The 20,763-nt window shown below is 41.5% G+C and overlaps 1 protein-coding gene across 1 annotated transcript in view; it reads right to left on the reverse strand.

Annotated features, from left to right (window-relative positions):
* The window catches only part of LOC101987066 (short-chain dehydrogenase/reductase family 16C member 6), a 23,338-nt gene extending 18,127 nt beyond the window's left edge, over positions 1-5,211 (reverse strand). Inside the window, exons 1-2 of the mRNA XM_013351832.1 lie at positions 5,084-5,211; positions 4,324-4,673 (exon numbers count right to left, since the gene is read on the reverse strand). Of these exons, the coding sequence (XP_013207286.1) occupies positions 4,324-4,644 (321 nt within the window). The 5' untranslated portion in view covers positions 4,645-4,673; positions 5,084-5,211. The remainder of the gene's footprint in view (positions 1-4,323; positions 4,674-5,083) is intronic.
* Between the last annotated feature and the right edge of the window lie 15,552 nt (positions 5,212-20,763).

Raw genomic sequence — 20,763 nt, forward strand, 5'->3', positions numbered from 1 at the left:
ACCAGGCTGGTCTCAAACTCACAGAGATCCGCCTGCCTCTGCCTCCCGAGTGCTGGGATTAAAGGCGTGCGCCACCATCGCCCGGCTATATTTTATATATTTTAACAAGAAAGAAAAACCCACAAAACAGCAAAAACTTATTGTGTTTATAAACGTTTATTACATTACAAAAATGCACCATTTAAGTATCAAGTTGGATGAATTTTGTTCAATTCATATACCAATGTAACCTCTACTTTAAAGAAAACATATTTCCAAGACCCCAGAAGTGTTTTTACGCCCCCCCTTCTTGTTTGCTCCATCTTGGATCTGCCGTTCCCTGAGACTCGGTGCTCTTGGGACATGGGGGAGGTTTTGAGATGTGAGATCTGGTGGGGCGTTTCAGTCCTTGGAGGGATTGTGGGGTGTGGTATTGCTCTTCCACTCCTGGCCACATGGTAAGCAGGAAGGTTGCTGTGCCCTGTGCTCCCTGTGGTGAACTGCTGCCTCCTGACAGGCCTTCGTGGTTCAGTCACCATGGACTGAAGTCATGAGTCATGATAAACCCGGTAATATGATTTCCTTAAGAAAATGGCCTGCTATACAGGGCAGCAATCATCTCCCTCTCCCTCTTTCTTCTTTCTCTTTTTCAAACTAAGGATTAAATCCCGGGTCTTGTTGCATGTTAGCTAAGCAATCTACTCCCAAACCTTTGGCTAGCCCTCTTACTTGGAGGCTTCAGTAAGTGGCTTCAACCGAGGCTGCTCTTGCCCTGTAGCCCAGTCAGGATCTGAGGCTGTGATCCTCTCACCATTGCTTCCCGGGTAGTTGGGAAAACAGCCAGTGGCCCACACACCCAGCACAGACCGTTTCCTTTCTTGCATCTCTGTTCTTCTGGTTTTCTTTTCTGCTGGTCTTTAGTGGCCGTGAAGTGTGGGGACACTCTCTGCCTGTGTGTCTCTGAGCATATCCTTTCTTGCAGCTCTTAGGCTTACTGTGCGCATGTGAATGCCTGAACCGCTTCCCTGGCTCCCGTTTGAGTAGGTCAAGTCAGTACTTGGGATGAAGACATTCCATTCAATGATGTGTTTGGTCTAGTGCCCAGAGAGTTTGGCGATGCTGTGCACTCTGCCCTAAAGACTACCTCTAATCTAAATGCTTTACAAGCTTTCGTTTCCCACCACCCAATAGACCACTTCACCTGCTTACTAAAACCCAGTAAACACCTGAGTCCTGTTTGGAGTAAAGCACGCTCCAGGAAATACTAAGCAAACTGTCTCTCTCTCCTACCATGCTGTCTCAGATTATAACTTTGAAGGTCACAGGGACAAAGCTGATGCTGGGACCAAGTATAAAACAGGTTAAGCAATGACTTAAAAACTTGATACATCTTTTTAAAATCCCGAAACAAATCTTTTGGCGACGACTCTTTTTTTCCCTCCAGACAAGAAGTGCTGCCTACCCTGACTTTTCTACTCCTGGTTCACGCTGTATGCTAAGCCTACCAGTTGGAGCTGCTTTGGACAGATGGGGAAACACTGCTGTTGATGTAGGTAAGTGGGAGTGGGTTGTTAAAGGGAGACTTAATAATGCCGACTTGTTGGGATTAGACCTCTGTGTTTTGGAAGCACGTAGGCCTAAGGAAATATCCATGAGAGACCAAGGACCTCTTACTGGTTTAGTGGGACTATGAGAGTAAACAAGGGCTCAATCCTAGACTAGAGAGGGATACCTGGCCAAAGCAAAGGGTCGAAGGAGGTAAAGTCTTTTGTGTAAAATCTCTAAATATTCAGGCAATGAATGGTCACTCAGGTCACTCCAAGGGAAAGTCTTGCCTCTGAGGGATACTATGGCAGGAGGAGGATTGTCTAGATTATGGGATTTAATTTTTACTCTACTTTGGGAAGACATTTTGGAAGGCATTATTCTAGTCCATTGGTGAGAAAACAGGCTACAGGGAATTAAGAACCTGCCAAAAAACTCACTGCTGAGAGGAGCATGGATTCACACCCAATCTTGAGGCACACACAATACCTACCTGCCTTTACATAAATTTACTCACCAACATTATCGCCTCAACCTTCCCTGAACTCACAAACTTCCTTCCCCAACCTTCCCAGTGATGGGGCTACAAGCATGTGTGCTATGTTTGACTGAATGTTAACTTTGCATGATGGAATTGCGGAGAGCTAATTAATGGGCCCGTTGGTGTGATGTCCTGCTGAATGTGATCTTATTTTAAGGGTGAGGATGATGTCTGCCACTTGTTAAAGTCTTACAGATAAAGGGTTTGGGTTCCCCAGTACTTGATAACTAACAAATAAGCCCAAAACAGGATAGTGTGATAAACTTAGAAAAATGGCACATATAAGGCTGTGGCAAAGAAGAAACATTTCAGATATATTCCAATGGCAAATATTTTCAAATTTTTAGGATGCTTTCCTGCTGGATACCAAGAGAATTTTAACCAGGCCAGAATGCTTTGTAGGGGATTGGGGTGGTGGTGCATGGGGTGAGAGCGCTTTTCAGTATAGGGGAGTCTGGGGAATGCCCTCACTGTTTACAGTTCTCTGAAGATGCTCCTGCAACAAAGTAGCAGGTCTCCAGGGCCACTTAATAGCTATAATGCCGGACACATGATTTCCTGTTGCTCTCCCTGCCTCTGTTTCATTATTGACAAAGTAGCGAAACCATAGTACCTGCTTTGTTGTGAAATTTATATATGATCAGAGATAAAGGCAAAGGCCTTTCCAGGCACCCTGATCTGACTGCTGTCTGGTCCTGAAAAAACAGATCACATTAAGCTCACCCCAAATGCATTCTGCTGGGAGCTCTTCCTGCCACATTTCTTTCCCTTTTTCAAAATGAGGACCAACCTTGACTTTCCCTGAATCCAGGGAGCTACAATACCCACAATGTTATTCGCTATCAGTGAGTTACACAAACCCAAAACCTGTGGGTCCCTAAACAAAGAAAGAGGAAAAAGAAAGCAAAGAAGCATGAAGAGAGAGAGGTTGATAATGTATCAGGGTGTGGTAACTCTATAATTAAGTTTTAATAAATCAAAAAATGAATGCCACAAATAGAAACTGGATGCAGAGCAATCCCTGGAGATGCTGTGCTCACACTGTTTGTACCAACTGCCTGGCTAGGACTGTCTCTCACCAGTTTCTGCCTCGTGCTCTTGGGTGAGCTGTATGTTCAGGATTCCTTGCCTTTAGCATCTTGTTTAGCAGGAACAATGGGAACGACACACATTTCAGAAGGCTGAGGTGCGTTGATTAACTGAGTTGTTAGGGGCACAAACGGTTTAAAATAGTAACTAACACGATAAAGATAACATACTTGCGAGTTTTATTTGTTCTTTTGTTTTTGCTTGTTTGTGACTCTGGCTAGAAACGGGTACGTTAACCCTTTTGAGAAAGCCATTAACCCGGTATGTCCGACTGCTTCCCTTCACAGGGATTACCACGGTTTAGGTTACTTATACATGTACCTCAATCATGTGAGTCACCAACTAGAACACCAAGATGTCCCTATGCCCTAGAGCCCTTTGAAATTGTTCAAACGATCCACTTTGTAAGTAGCTTTCCTGCTCTTTTCTGTGGAAACAATAATAAAGGCGTCTGCCTCCAGTTTCCCTTCTCCTGCTTCCTGCCACACCAATGTTTCCATTTGGTGGTTCCCTGTGTGCTGCGCTGTGCCTGCCAAGAAAACTGTGGGTAAAGTGGAACATCCCACGAGAAGTCAGACAATGCCAGGAGGTGAAGTGTGAGAAGAACTCCCATATGCTGAGTGCTTCTCCCTTATACTCCCTATACCATGTCCAAAACACACAATATGGCAGTAGTCTTGCCGTAAGAGGGGAGGGGATTTCAGAGACATTAAAGCCTTGAGACAATAGGAAGCTAAAGCTGAGTGTGATGCTGCCAGCCACTAGCTTTCAACTCATGGATGTGGAAACAGGGGTGTAGAAAGGTGAATAATTTGGTAAAAGTTGCACAACTAAAGCAGAGGAGCTGGGGCTTGTCAGAGTGTCTACCGACCGAGGAGGTCCGGTGAATCACTGAGCAAAGCCACCAGGCAGGACGGGGCTCTGAAGTAAGTGAGCTACTAAGAGAATCAGTCCGGCGGTGCTGGGCTCTTGAAGCCGAACCGAACCCTACTCCCCCTGTTTCCGTCTATGCTGCTTTTGGAGGCCGTGGAGTCACGCTTAAGGCAAAGAGAATCAAACCGGAAGTACTCAAGGATCTTCAGAAGAACCTCTAATAGATTCCCTCCGGTTTGAGCGCAGGCTAGAAGCAGTTTTCTCAGAATGAAAGCAAAGAGCAGCAATAAGCTCACCTGATCGGCGACCCTGTAGACCTCTTTCCTGTTGCTGCAGTCACACTGGTAGGTAAAGACTTTCACGGCACCCTTTTCTTTGGCCAGTCTACATGTTTCCATGTTGCCTTCTTGATTAATATCCCAGAGAACTAGAATGGCCCCGTGGCTGGCAAAATGCGTGGCCAGTAGCCGTCCCAGTCCACTTCCGGCTCCTGTGATAAGGACAATCTCTCCAGCAACATCCTTTTTCTTTTTAGGAATTACCTTGAAAACTAACGATTCTAAAAAGTAATATAGAAACTTTGCAAAAAACACGGCTGTGTCTGCCACTGCGTTCATGCTGCTTGATTGAAGAAAGTGGTGTCCTCCTGAGGGGGAAAAGGAAGCACAAAACCACTTATTTCATTTCAACAGCGACACTATAGTGGGGGCATCTCTGAGGGCAAAGGCTTTCTATTTGAGACATTGTTTTCAGATTATGTGCCTTAGCAGAAATTGTCAAAACTGCTGGGTTGGGAATTACACGAACAAGGATTATGAGAGCATTTTATATTAACAAGAAACATCTTAATTTATAGGATTTCTTTTCCAGGTGATCTGATTGATAGATAGGCCCCAGATGATAAGAGTAGCCTCTGCAGGTAAGGGCACAAAGTCTAGTACACTAAGACTTTGGACACTTGGTCCAATCATTTTCTACTGCATTGTCCCAGTTTTCTATTGCCATGATAAAGACCATGACTAAAAATAACTTTGGGAAAGAAAGGATTTAATTTACCTTACAGCTTACTCTTGGTCACGAAGGGAAGTCAGAACAGGAGTTAAAGGCAGGAACTTGAGGCAGAGACTGAAGCAGAGACCGTGGAGGGAGCTGCTTACTGGTTTGCTTACCATGGTTTGCTCAGCCTGCTTTCTTATACAACCTCTGCCCAGGGGTGGCACCACCCACAGTGGGCTGGGCTGGGCCCTCCCACATCAATCACTAATCAAGAAAATAAATGCCTCTCAAACTTACCTATAGACCAATGTGATTGAGGCAGTTTTTTCAACGGAGGCTCACTTTTCCCAGATGCCACCGGCTTGTGTTAAGTTGACAAAAAAAAAAAAAAAAGGCAAAATAAAAAACAAAGCAATCAAAATAAAGTTTCCATGTCTTTTCACCTGCTTGTTTTAATAATTTTTGAGAGGAACAAGCCAAGTATGCAATTATCAAGTACTTTCATTGGAAGGGGGTGTCACTCAGGTAGCTAATCAAGAACATAAGTCTGCCTAACTGTTCTCTCCAGGTATTTACAACGGGAATAGGCTGATAGGCTGTTCTTGGAACTAATGGGTCTTTTGCCTACAGCCACTTTTAAAAAAAAGTTAGGTGATTTTATATTTGGTCATCTTTTCCTGATTTTTGATACTTTTCTTCTGTCATACTTTAAGGATCCCAGACTATCATCTTATGGAGCCATTAAATATAGAGCATATTAAATCTGTCCTGTAGCCAGAGGACCTCAACAGAATGCATATAGCACACTGCTGTCAACTACTGTTATTAATGCTATAGAAATTCACATGCCAGGCAAATCCCAAGTGCCGGCAGGCAAAAAGTCATTGAAGTTTCATGAGGGATGGCCATCTTACTGAAGAGAGTGCAGTCAATAAGAGGCCAAGAAAACCCTAGTTAGTAGTAGGGGAGAAAAGGTTGACTCCACATCAGGGACTCAGTGCCCATGTCCTTAAATCTAAGCAGTAGCAACACTTTCCTATACTCAGCAAAAGACAAAAGTTGATTCTGATAAGAAGAATGGTCTTTCAAGACTTTCTGTTTTAAACCAGCCAAGAATTAACTTGGAGATGTCCTACTGAGGATGCCAAAAGACCCAAGGTAGTGAGTGCCACCTTGCTGTTAGCCCTATCCTGCCAAAAATCTCCACTGAGAGAAGATGGAAAGGGGAAGAGTTCTGTCTCCAAATCATCACTGTCAATATTTATGTGGACTTCAGAGGGGAAGGAAGGAAAGGAAGAGAGTTAGGTTCAAATAATGTGTCGTGTTTTAAAGATGCTAAGTTATAGTCTATACCACGGAGGAAGAGAGTGGAGCTCTGAGACGCGGAAGGGAGGTAAACACAAGGCTCCAGCATGGTAAAGAGGTACAGGATGTGACCTAAGCAAATAGCTTGGCCTCCGAGCGGAGTGACAGGGAGAGTGGTTATCAGGGTACTGAAGAACAGTGTGGAAAGAGGATCGGCTTATAGTTTACCCCAAAGATTTCCTTTCCAGTAACCTACCTGGATCTACTGAAAACATTAAATCTATTCTGAGAGGTTATGTGAGGGGTTTGCACGTACCTTGATTTTAGAGTTAATGCTGATGGCCAGTTTCTAATTAGGAACAAGATCAAGACAGAGAAAATCCACTGTCTTCTTCTCCAAGTGGGTGTAGCCCTTTCTGAGTCAAGCACAACCTCAAATAACAAGTACTGCATTTCAGTGATGAAAGAAGACCATATCTGATCTTCTAGTAAAAACAATTGCAGGTTTGCTGGAGAAGGGGTGTTGGACCAGACAGGACAGGGGAACCAGTGAGGTCTGTGACTTGCCCCTGAATGGTCTCTTCTCAGAATGCTGATTCTCAAAGGATATGATCAGAAGTATCTAGAAAGGAATTCAGTTTATCTTTCTATAAATTTATCTTCTACTTCGTCAACATATTAGGCTTGAAACTACTCGGAGGACAAGAGACTTGTATTTTTAAGACAGGGCCCATCATTTACATGCCCACTGAACTGCATTTTCAGACTACAGAAAGCATTCAATTTTGGATCTAAGTTTCATAAATACACACAAACCCTGGTGTAGCTAGTGGTGGCCATAAGAATTATTGTTCTCAGGTGGGTGCTTGGACACTTGGGACTACAAAGGAATCAGAACAATGTCATTATGATGAGTAAACCCTTATCAAGCGCCAGGTGTCATGACCTAATTTCCCTGCCTTATTATTTAACACCGTAGTCCAGAGGATTAATAAGAAAGGTCACATGGGTATACAACTAGCCAAGGTTTGCACCACTCGGGAAGAGGTTTGGATTGTGTTCCAGACTCCATAATTGTAGAACCCTTCCTCATCTGGCTGCTATAAAGACAGCTTGCTCAAATAACTTTCAATAAACGAGGCCTTAACTCATGAGGGCCTGCCTTCATTTTTTTTTTAGGCATATAGTAAGGTTTTGAGACTGGAATAAATAAGCAGGTTTATACTTGGAGGCATGGATTCCAGTGCTGTCTACTCCTTGAAGGATTTCAGACATGCTTAACTTTTTTGAACCTTGGGTTCCACATCTGTGAGGTAAGCACACTACTGACATCCCCAGGATGCCACATGCAACAGAACAGCAAATATAAAGGGTAAAAAGGGAATTTTACCGGCTGCAAATGTACTGCCAAGAGAGTTCCAGTTCCCTTCAGAAACTCCTCTTTGATGATGACATCACATCTGCAGTCATCCGTCCATATACTTGGTCAATAAAAGCACACGAGAAACATCTCTGGGGTTTGCAGCTGGGCCTACACGATAAAACTGACCAAGAGAACTTGAAAGAGGGGTTTGTATAGGAATTCACCCAAGTCACATTTTCTTTTCTGTCTGTTGGTAAGTGTGAGATCCTCGTAAGAGAAAAATTATGGGTTCTTGTATGCATATGTTGTGGCATACACAAGCCAAATGCAGTGGTTCAAGGGGTGTCAACTAGCCCATGCAAGTCCTACAAGTATGTCCCCAAATTCCCTGGGTATTTTCCTCCTTCCTTTATCTCATGTTCTCCTTAGCTTGACAAAGGCCACAGAAAGCAAGGGAAATCTACTAGAAAGGAATAATAATGAGCCATTGGAGATAGTAAATGCCAACTCATGGTCCCATCCAGGAAATTCACTCAGTCATACTGAGAAAAACAGCTCTTAACAATGATATACAGCGTGTGTTGAGACCAAAGGATTTAATTATACTCTGATAAATATTGCATTCAGATCATGTGCTGGCTAGTTTTATGTCAACATGATAAATGCTAGAGTCATTTTGGAAGAGGAAACCTCAGTTGAGAAAATATTCCCACCAGACTGGCTGGTGGTAAAGCCTGTGGTGGATTTTCTTGACTGGTGAACAAGGTGGGAGTGCCCAGCTTCACTCTGAGTGGTGCCGTCCCTGGGCTGGTGATTCTGGGTGCTATTAGATAGCAGGCTGAGCCAGCCACAAGGAACAAGCCAGTAAGCAGGTCTCTCCACTGCCTCCACATCAGCTCCTGCCTCCAGGTTCCTGCCCTGATTTACTTTAATGAGAGACTGTGATGTAGAAGTGTAAGCAAAACAAGCCCCCTTCCTCCCCAAATTGCTTATGATCATGGTATTTTTATCACAACAGAAATCCTAAGACAGATGGCAAAGGTGTCCTCAGAGAAGATGAAGCAAACATTGTGCCATAGCTGGAAGCTGTGCTTCATGTGGATTTGTTTGATGGCTCCGCCCACATTTTTGACATCTGTCTAGTACCTGTCCCAGAAACTTTAACCTTGGGAATGTACCTATTGTTTCCTCCATATTTTCAGTGCTGCAATATATGGCTCATATCTTGTAAATCCAGCTGTCAAAATAGCCTGGGGTGAAGGATGTGCCTTTGCATGCAACAGCTTTTCTCCAATAAATAAGCATGCATGCCACAGAGCTTTGCAGAGCTCTGTAAGCTTTGGGAGGGAATACCTCACCTTTCTGCTTGGTTATCTTTCCCCCTGGTATCACTGCGCCTCTGCCGTCAGGCCTTCATGCATCCTCCAAACCATTTCTGCCCAGAATGCAAACATGTCCTTGGTTATTAAGGTAAATATGAATAAAGTTGCTGACTCATTTAAACAATTGGATGGTCAGAATACATTTTTACCCCCTCCAGTTCTTTATTATGAAAATTTTCTAGCAGTCACAAAACTTGAGAAAAAGTCACATAAACATCCCAAAAACATATACTTAGCTCAAGCAACTGGACCAAACATTTTACTGCATCTGCTTTTCCTCTATCCCTCTGGCAGAATTACTTGTAAGTAACCTTCAGAGGTCATGATGCTGTTCTGGGTATACTCAAGTGTCCTCTAACAAGGAGGGCATATCACATAGCCCCAATAAAATTATTAGCCCTAATAAAATTAAATACATATTGACATGGAAATCTCTTCTGCCTACTGTAAATATGTTTTACTGCCATTGGTTAATAAAGAAGCTTTTTCTGGCCTGTGGCTTTACAGAATAGAGCTAGGCAGGAAAACTAAACTAAATGCTGGGAAAAAGAAGGCAGAGTCAACGAGAAGCCAATTAGCCTCTGCCAGAGACAGATGCACCAGAACCTTGCTGGTAAGCCACAGCCATATGGTGATACACAGGTTAATAGAAGTGGGTTAATTTATGATATAAGAGCTAGCCAGAAATACACTTAAGCTACTGGCCAAGCAGTGTTTTAAATAATATAGTTTCTGTGTGATTATTTCAAGTCAAGGTGGTCAGAAAATAAAAGAGCAGCCTTCTTCAACAACATATCAGTACCGGCTAGTAATCCATATCCAAGTGTCCTCACCTGACCTGAATATTAATTACAGGTATGCACTGCATTTGGTTGTATCTTTAGTACCTTTTGCCTAAAAGGGCTCTGTCCTAATAAATTCAAATTTATTGAGAAGATTCTTATAGAATCAGCAGGCATTGTTGTAGAATGGCTCACATTCTCTGATTTTCTTTTCCCATGCATTAGTTACTTAGATTTTCATTCTATGGGTCTCTTGCAAAGTCCAAGTTACATTTAGGGGCTTTACTACATTCCTATGAAATACTTCTTTGGCAAGGAAATATCTCATGCTGAACTGTTTCTTGCTGCACACCATGATGTTCAGTGTTGATGCTATCATTGGCAGTGAGATAGATTCAGTCCCAAGGTGAAGGCCTAGGTTTCTCTATCACAAAGTCCAACTTTCCAGTGTTTCATCATTAAAACTCAGGAAGATAGTTCTTGGGGTATCCCTACAATCTTTCCCATAATGATTCTTTAAACTGTATATTTTTAAATTGTTTTTATTGAGCTTTATATTTTTCTCTGCTCCCCTCTCTTTCTCCCCCTTCCCTTCTACCCTCTCCCATGATCCCCACGCTACCAATTTACTCAGGAGATCTTGTCTTTTTCTACTTGCTATGTGGGTTAGATCCATGTATGCCTCTCTTAGGATCCTCTTTGTTGTCTAGGTTCTCTGGGATTATGAATTATAGAATGGTTTTTCTTTGTTTTATTAAAATGTACATTTTAGGCCATAGGAAAATTGTTCAGAATGAGTTCCTATATACTCTTCCCCTGTGTTGTTCCTCCCTGCTACACCTCGTGTCACGGACATTTTAGCAGCACAATGAAATGTCTGTTATGACTGCTGCGTAAAGCACATTAGGTTTCTTTTTGCGTCTTGTCTTCTCAATGGAAAGCATTCTGCCAAGAACCATGGACAGTCTAATTAGAAGTTCATTTAGGAAAACAAAACATACCCCAGAAAGAGATTGGAGGGGCTCACTGAAGAGAGTGTAAAATTTACTGTGCTGAATTCCATGTGGTGGGTTTTTGAGGCAATTTAAGGGATGTTTATAGAGTGAATAGTATATTCACGGGGATACACTGATGCATTTACCCTTTCCAAACTATGGTAGATGGAACCTGCTTTATTGAATTTCTTCCCACCATATTCCTATAAAGCTCAGTTAGGAAAAGACAAACCAAACTGTTATTAAAAATGACATTATAACAAAGCTGGGATCTTTGGAGGATTTAGACTTTTATTAGTGCACATATGTGTCTTGTTTTAGTTCTTTATATATTCTAAATACTAACGCTCTATCATATTGATGACTTTTTCCCATTCTGTAGGCTGCTGCTTTGCTTAAATGACAGTGACTTTTGCTGTATAGAAGCTTTTACGCTTCTTCTTTTTTGAGCTCTACATTTTTCTCTGCTCCCCTGCCTGCCTCTCCCTTCTCCCTTTAAGCATCCCCCAAGGTCTCCATGCTCCTAATTTACTCAGGAAATCTTTTCTACTTTCTACTTCCTATGTAGATTAGATCTATGTAAGTGTCTCCTAGTGTCCTCATTGTTGTCTAAATTCTCTGGGATTGTGGTTTGTGGCTGGTTTTATTTGTTTTATGTTTAAAAACCACCTGTGAGTGATTTAAAGTTCTTCAAGTCTTCCACTTGTTTGGTTAGAGTTACTCTGAGATATTTTATCATGAAGGGTGTTGATTCTCTGATTTTTTTCCCCCAGCTCTTTTATCATCTGTGTACAGGAGGGCTACTGATTTTTTGAGTTAATCTTGTATCCCACTACATTACTGAAAGTGTTTATGAGTTGTAGAAGTTCCTTGGTAGAAATTTTGGGGTTGCTTATGTAAACTATCATATCATCTGCAAACAGTGAGAGTTTGACTTCTTCTTTTCCAATTTGTATCCCCTTGATCTCCTTTTGGTGTCTTATTGCTCTAGCTAGGACCTCAAAGCTTCTTGAGGTTCCACTTATTAATTGCTGGTGTTAGTGCCCATGCTACCTTGGTCCCGTTTTGAAAGACCTCTCCTATGTCAGTGAGTTCAAGACTATTATCCACCTCTCTTTTATCAGAGTCAAGGTAACTGGTTTAATGTTGATCCTCTTGAAGTTGAGTTTTGTGCAGGGTTATAAGTATGGATATATTTGTATTCTTCTACATGCCATTATCCAGTTTGATAGCACCATTTCATTGAAGATTCTGTCTTTTCCAGTGTATATTTCTGGCTTATTTATAAAAACTCAGATATCCTTTATAAAAAAATCAGTATAGAGATTTATTACTGGATTTTCAATTGATTTCATTGATCAACTTCCTTTTTGTATCTTATTAGAAGACAATTCAATTCCATTGAGTAACCCTCTGCTCTGAGGAACCACCATATTGAGTTCCATAATGCATGTACAAATTTACACTCCCATCAGCAATGGTGGAGTGTTCTCCTTGTTCTACATCCTCACTAGCATGAGCTGTCACTTGCATTATTGATCATAGCCATTCTGAGAGTATAAGATGTAATCTCAAAGTTTTGGTTTCCATTCCTCTGATGACTAAGGGTGTTGGGCTTTTTTTTCTTTCTCAATCATTTGAGAGTCCTCTCTTGAGAATTTTCTTTTTAGAGCTTTACCCCATTTTAAATTGGGTTACTTGCTTTTTTATATCTATCTATCTATCTATCTATCTATCTATCTATCTATCTATCTATCTATCTATCTATCTAGTTTTTTTGTGTTTTTTACTTGAAGTTTTTGTCATACAAGTCTTTCACTTACTCTGTTGGAGTTACTACAAGATATTTTATATTATTTGAGGCCATTGTGAAGGGTGTTGTTTCTCTAATTTCTTCCTCCGTCCGTTTGTCATTTGTATATAGAAGGAGGGCTACAGTGTTTTTGAGTTTATCTTGTATTCTGCCACTTTGCTAAAAATGTTTAACACCTGTAGGTGTTTCTTAGTAGACTTTTGGGGGGTCACTTATATATACTATTACATCATTTACAAACAATGATATTTTGACTTCTTCCATTCTTACTTGTACCCCCTTGATCTCCTTCAGTTGTCTCAGTGATGTAGCTAAAAAAATTCAAGTCCTATATTGAATAGATGTGGAAAAAATGGACAACCTTTTCTTGTTCCTAATTTTAGTGGCATTTCTTTGAGTTTCTGTCCATTTAATTTGATGTTACCTATAAGCTTGTTGAAACTTGCCTTTATTATGTTTAGATATTCCCCCTTGTTTCTCTAATCTCTCCAATGCTTTCATCACGAAGGGGTGTTAGATTTTGTTAAAGGCAGACAGCAGAGAGTGGGGCCAGTTCTCCGAAGGGGTGTTGTTAGATTTTGTTAAAGGCACACAGCAGAGAGTGGGGCCAGTTCTCCTGCTCTCATGTCCATGAGTACAGCTTTCTACACTCTTATCACCATAGCCTGCTCTACTGTTTTGCCCAGGTGAGGTGCAGGGCCTGCTTTCCCATATGCTGCAGCTGGTAAGAGGATGTGCCAACTCTCCCACGCTCATGACCTTAGAGCTAGCTCTCCCACCCACCATGAGTGGCGAGGGGAAGTATATTGGGAGATCATCTATCCTTCTCCCACTCCAACACATGGCAGCTGAAGGGTTGGGCCAGATCTCCCACACTTGTTTGTAGTCTTGAATCACCTGCATCCCTGTCAATGGGGTCAGCTCTACTCTGCTGCTAAGGATGGGTGCATTTTTTGCTTCTTTTGATAATTAACTTCAATTGAATGTGTTTTTCTCCCCCACAAATGACTTAATTTTTAAGACGTTAATTTAATTCAACAGATGACTTTTAAAATGTTTGTTTCATGCGCTAGGCTCCAGGGGCACAGAGGGACAGGTACAAGGCTGTTTTGCTTCTTAGAAGGCTTGGTAGAGCTAGAAAACAGATAATTGAGTGTGAACATTTAATAGCAGTTACATGGGACAGGCACACATGTATTGTAGATTCAGAGAATCTAAAGCAGATATTCCCTGGAAAAGGTGGTTGTATTTTGCTATCTGGTTTCACATGGTAGGTATACAACTATTTATTAGTTGGTTAATGGGAAAAGTGATTTGTGTCACTTTTTATACCATGTGCCTAACATTGATAATTGATAAAAAATAAGCATTTTAATAATATTTTATCCTTAAACAAATATTTATTATGCATAATGATTTGGTTCTTTTTATCTTCTGGAAATTTCTGAACCATGTCCCACTATTCTGAAATGGAACTTCAGAACTAAAAAGGATCCTTTAAAATTATTTATTCTATTCCGGAATTTTGACATTAATATAAAAATCAATAATTAAGCCAATCAATAAAAAAAGTGGACTTGCTGTAAAGATCCCTGGAAGCCTAGCTAGAACTCTTAATATCTTGGGTCGTTGTAAAATTTCTTAATTGTGCAAATCCTTCTGAAATTTTTATAGCATGCTAGATATTTATGCAATAAGCAATTATTATAATGGGTTAATAATAATAATATTTTACAGGGACTGGCTACACTAACCAATGGTGATAAGACACAACTAGGTAAAATTCATTTTCAGAAAAGTACTTTACTTTGGGAAGAGATGGGAAAAGCAAGGGAGGGGGGTTAACTGGTGAAAATCACAGAAAGTACTACAGACAGGGAGAGAGAGGGGAGAAGGATTATATAACATTAACTATATCACACTGTTTGAAAGAGCTATAGAGAAACATTATCTTATATTTACCCCAAATACATATTATATGTATGTAATATATATATACATTAATTGAATTTATGGCACTTGAGATTATAATACTTCCTTCAAGAGTCATAGCCTATCTAACAAACACCCTAGTGCCAGGCATGGGAAACTTCCCTTTACATTCTTGGTCAGAGGAGCACAAGATACCTTTAAAACAGTATATGCTATTGATATTGTTATTGGTTGATTCCCAGAACATGGAGTTTAGACCCTTTTGCTGAAGGCATCTTAGTTAGGGTTCCTATTGGTGTGAAGAGATACCGTGACCATAGCAACTCTTACAAAGAAAAAACATTTAATTGTGTTGGCTTGCTTACAGTTTAGGGGTTCAGTCCATTATCATCAAGGTGGGGAGCATGGAGGCATGCAGGCAGACATGGTGCTGGAGAGGTAGGTGCTACATGTTGATATGCAGGCAACAGGAAGTAGACTGAGTGTTACACTGGGCAAAGCTTGAGCAAAAGAGGCCTCAAAGACCACCCTCACAGTGACACACTTCCGCCAACAAGGTCACACCCATGTCAACAAAGCCACACCTCCTAATAGTGCCACTCTCTTGGGGGGCCATTTTCTTTCAAACCACCACAACACCACACACTTTCCACACAGGTCTTGGAGAAGTGGATACAAGTGTGACTTGGATGCCTCCTCTCTGAAGACTAGGTCTTGTATCTGATGGTTGATGGTACTTTGAGAACAGCCAAGGGAGGAAAGCAATAGTCCTATCCAGTTATAAATCCTATAAACCACAACACTGATGGAGATGGCCACCCCCAATGGTGCAATAGTGGCACTTAACTTATATTTTGATCCTTCCTTGGATCAAAAGGAAGGAATCTATCCCTGGTGCTATAAACCTAGCCAGGTGTCTCCTCTTAGATTCAGCTACATTCTCAAGTGCAGCTCTACATCACTGTAACTGGCAACAAGGTACCCAGAGTGAGGGCTCTTTTGTGTTTTCAGAGGTGCTGGTTTGGGGGGTCCTCGTCTATTCGACCAGTTCCCGTCTCCTGTTCTCATTTACTAAGGGGTTTTCTTCCCCAATATTGTATCTTCTTAACTAACCTATAAGGAACCCAGAACTCAGGAAGGTCACACATAAAGTGCAAGGCTCGTGTATCGCTAGGCCCTATACTCTCACTTACAGCACACACTCCTTTCTGCAAGCACACTGGATCTGGAAAAATATTAAGTGCAATGGTTCTTCATTGTAGTCATGTTCAAGGATTCACATGGCTGCCTCCCACCCACCAGGGACAACATGAAATCCTACATGTATATTTCTCCAGCTACAATCCAGTTTATAAATTCAGTATAATAACACAAATATTGTATAATCACAAAATAGAATAATTACAATAACATACTATACTCCAAGTTGACAAAATCCCTTTAAGAGACATTGAGTCTGCAGCAGGTAGTATCAACCGATAGGAATTCATATCTGGAAAGTTACAAGGAGTTAGGAACACTAGACAAACAGAATTCATGAAAAGAATTCACCAAATGATCACATGTATGCTTTCGTCCATGAATTCCCATGACTGTCCTGTAAGCAGCTTTGAGTGGTGGTGTGGTGTAGTTTGACTTAACTCTAAGAACGGGAATAATGACCTAAAGTGGATTTTCTTGTTTTATTTATTCCCAATATTAAAGGAATTTAAAAATGTTTTTAATTGAAATATAATTACTTAACTTCCCCCTTCTTGTTCCTTCCTCAAACCTCTTCCCTGTCCCACTCTCAAACTGATGGTCTCTTTTTTCTCTTATTGTTACTGTTCTTATACATGCATTGATATATAAATAAAACCTGCTGAATCTGTTTAGAGTTGCTTTATCTATACGATTTCTGGGTTGACCAATTGGTATTAGATAACCAATTGGGAGCCCCATTCTTGGAAAAGACGTTCTCTCTCTTTGTCAGTCATTAGCTGTTTCTATTAGTTCTTTTTCTAGGCATGAGAATCTCCCTTCCAGTTTAAAATGTCTGTTTGTTGCCATCATTCAGGTCTTGCTTTGGCAGTTGTATTTAACACATGGGCTCTGGGGAACACATCCAAGTCACTCCCTACCTTTTTTTGTTTCTGCTCAGTTTGTGATATTAGGTCCTAAGAAGAGCGCACTGAGAACTCACTGCCTCTGCTTCCCATGACCCAGCTTCTCCCCTCAGCTTTGTAACCAGGCGGGCACTACCTCCACCAAGCCACATCACTGGGCGGCTGTGCTCCCTGGCATCCTGCTACCTTTAACTAAGCAGAGGGCACCGGCAGACAGTAATTGGTCGTACCTCCAACTCCCTCACTGAAGGCCGCCACTGGCTACATGGGCACCTATATTAGCAAGATTCCAGGAGGAAGTCTTCTCCATGATGCCGCTCTGGCTTTGGTTCTGGTAATACTCCCTGTCTGTGCTAATCTAAGACTTGGAAGTGGCAAAGCAGTTTGCTATCATCAGTTCCTGGGTATCACATCTCCCCAGGTGGCTTGTTTGTGCCCTCTCCATATCTCTGAAAACAGAGCCGTTCTTTTTTTTATTTTTTAAATTTATTTATTTATTGAGGATTTCTGCCTCCTCCCCGCCACCGCCTCCCATTTCCCTCCCCCTCCCCCGATCAAGTTGTATTTTTGTCATGTCATGGATGTAGCTCCCCTGCCAGAACTTTTAATTCCAGAACTTGGGAGACTAGGGCAGAGTTCAAGGACAGCCTGGGCCATAGAATGAGATCCAACTGAGTGTTAGTAGAGGCAAACCATACGCAAGTGGCCCATGGCATGGTAGGTGACCAGAGGGTGACTCACAGGCCTCCAAGGAAACCGAATGCATGGAGAGAGGTACGGTGCCATCGTCAGTTCAGGTGAAACCCGACTTATTTTAAGGCAAAGGCTTCTGACGTCTGACAGCATTTCGGTCTGCCCATCTCTAACTTCTGATCCCTCCTCTCAGGGTCACTGCTGTGCAAGCTTGATTTAGGCTCATGCTTAGTGCGGTCCCTTTGCTCCCAAGGGACCCAAGTTGGTACAGCCGGGAAGAACATGTGTTAACAACCATTTGTTAAGGAAAGGAACATGGTCATGTCTTGGTTAATCATATGCTTAACCCGCTGCTCTGGTTTGGCCAGCACTCCTTTCTCCGCTGCCAGAGTTTTCCCCTTAGTTAAGAGCCTACCCAGCCCTTCTGGGGGAGCATTTTCATTCTGTCCTCCTTTGATTGGGTGGGGAGAACACTTAAGAGCAGGGCTCATTGAAGAAGACTGGAGCTTGTAATCACCGATCCTTGGTATTCTTTTAAAGAAATTTTGCCTTTCCCCTTGGATTGCACTTTTGGAGAATATTTCAGTGTAGCTGTTATGCCCATCAGCCTTCACTTGGCAGATGTGGCAGCCCATGTTAGGCTCTCTATACCGATGAAGACTGCTTTAGGACTTATGTGAAACTATATCACAATAAACGAGAGAAATGAGAAAGAGGACTATGGATCTGGAATCTCACGTCTAATGTATTTTTAACACCAAATTTCTCTTATTTTGTTCTCAAATTCTAGTTTCAAGAGCCAGATAAATGCTTGAGTTGACTTCTTTATGCCCTGAGTCTAGTGACAGTTCCTCTGTGACCTGAAGAGAATCCTAGGATGGGCATTAGAGGAGGCGTAAGCTCATTGTTGACACCACTCAGTCTTAGACGCTTGGAGTAATTTGGGGAGAGCAGTCCAAGGACTTGGAGAACGTGCTGAGCTATTGCGGGCTCACTTTGCTCCTGAGAAGTGTTAAGTAGCAAGTCTCAGACACAAATGGAAAAGGAGAGTGGTATTCAGTTTCCAGGCCTCTCCCCAAATGTTGTCTCTTTTCTCTTTTGCAATAGATGAGTATAATTTCATGCACAGGTTACAGTATTGCTATTGCAAAAGCAGTTCAGTCTTAAGCAAGTCATATAACCTCAGGTGCCCCGAATGGGGCAATAGTGACACCTGATTTCTAAGTTGGTTGTGAGAGAAAAGGAGGTGAGAGATGTAAAATGCTTTGCTGTGCTTGACACAGGGATAAAGTCACAAAAACCAAATTAACAGAGCGCTAGTGGTCTACGGGATAACTTCAGTCAAGTGGTGGTGTAATCTCTAAAGGAAAGAAAAAAAAAGAGATAAAATATGGTGGTTCCAAAGTATTTCTAAGTCATCAAACTATAGATCCAAAATTCCCAGTTCTGAGAAATATAATTGTGCCTAAGCCTATCACAATCAAATTGTTTAAAACAAGTTGTAGAGTAGAAATTATTAAAAGTGGTCAGAGGGAAAATAAATCTCACATCCACAAGATCAGAGATAAGAACAAGAGCAGAAGTATTGGAAGAGGCATGCGTGCCTAGAAACAATGACATATCTCTAAAGAACAGAAAGAAATATCATCAAACCCCATTGCACTGGATATATATGTGTGTGTGTGTGTGTCCAGCGAAAATATTTTCAAAGACAAAGGTTACACAAACATTTTTTTTCAGAAGTACAAAGGTGAGAGAATTTATTACAACTAAATCAATTAGTGAAGAACACAAAAAGCAACCCTTCAGGAAACAGGAAAGCCATGAAGGAGAAATTAGTCCACATCAGCAACTGGAGCATTTATTGATATGGCAGAAGCAATTTATTCCATTTATGTTTTAATGTTATTAATGCCGTCTTATTTAAGTGTTTGTACAGCTTTAAATATAACTGGAAATAGTATATATCCTTGTTTTGCTGCATATTAACAAAGACATATTTAAATTTTTTATCAGTAAGTACTTTATTCTTATATATTTTTGGGATCTTTAGCCTATATAAGTCATTTTTTTATTATTTGTACTTTGAGATCATTATTTCAAAAATACATTTTTGTCATTCCCTCTCCCATCAGCTAACGACAAGCAATATCTCCACATCTAGGGGTGGGATTTCATGTTCAGCTCCCATCTCTGTTCTGAGATTTGGCCTATCTGGGGCTTGCCCTTGTCTTGTGCATGCTGTAGCAACCACTGTGAGAACCTATGTGCAGCTGTCCTGTTGCATCCACAAACACCATTTTCTTGTAGGCATTCACTGCCTCTGACTCTTACATTCCCACCCACCCCATTCCACAATGACACCCGAGTCTTGGAAGCCGGGCTGCAGTTTACGTCTTTCATTTAGGGCAGAGGATTCCCAAGCCTCTTATTTGCTGCACCCTGGACAGTTGTATGGCATTGCGTTAATTGCCACCTACTGCATGTAGGAGGAGATCTGAGAGCTGCATTTATGTTCTTGTATAAAGGTAAGTCATTAGGAGTTGGTTTGGTATTATGTCCACTTGGCAGAACAACAGCAGTAGGTTCTTCCCTAAGGGTCTACTGTCTGTCTAGCCATAAATTCTTGGCCCAGTAATACAGTTTTCATTTTGTAAGTGGGGCCTGAAATCCACGCATGAACTGGTTGGCTATTCCATGATGTTTATGGCACTATTGCACCCACGGGCATGCCTGTAGTAATAAGAGCAATGGGCTGCGTCCCCAGCACCCCGCTGCCCACAAGGCTAGCTTTACACCTGAAATAACAACACACAAATTGTATTCATTTAATCACTGCTTGGCCCATTTCTATCTAGCCTCTTCTAGGCTAACTCTTGCACCTGGACTAGCCCATCTTTAATAATCTGCTGTAGCCCATACGGTGGCTTACCAGGGAGATTCTAGCCTATGTCCATCCTGGGTCGGAGCTTCATCGCATGCATCTAGCCAGGCGAGGGGAGCATGGTGTCTCTCTGGAGCATCTGCTCCTGAGAGGAGAGCTGTCGAGTCTGAGCTCACTTCCTCTTCCTCCCAGCAGTCTGCTCTGTTTACTCCTCCCACCTATGTTTTAACCTATCATGGCAAGCAGCTTCTTTATTTAATTAACCAATGACCTTCCTCCATCACTTCCCCCTTTTCTGTTTAAACAAAAAAGGCTTTAACTTTAACATAGCAAAATTACATATAACAAAACAGTTATCAAGTAAAAATTACAATCTTTATCATAACTAAGGAAAACTATAACTATAACTGACTATTCTTAACTCCATCAAAGACTCCAGAAAGATACAATATTACCTAAGCAAACAAGAAAAAAGCAACTTTTAAA

Source organism: Microtus ochrogaster, linkage group LG5 (assembly GCF_000317375.1).
Source record: "Microtus ochrogaster isolate Prairie Vole_2 linkage group LG5, MicOch1.0, whole genome shotgun sequence".
In the NCBI taxonomy this organism is placed as follows: domain Eukaryota; kingdom Metazoa; phylum Chordata; class Mammalia; order Rodentia; family Cricetidae; genus Microtus; species Microtus ochrogaster.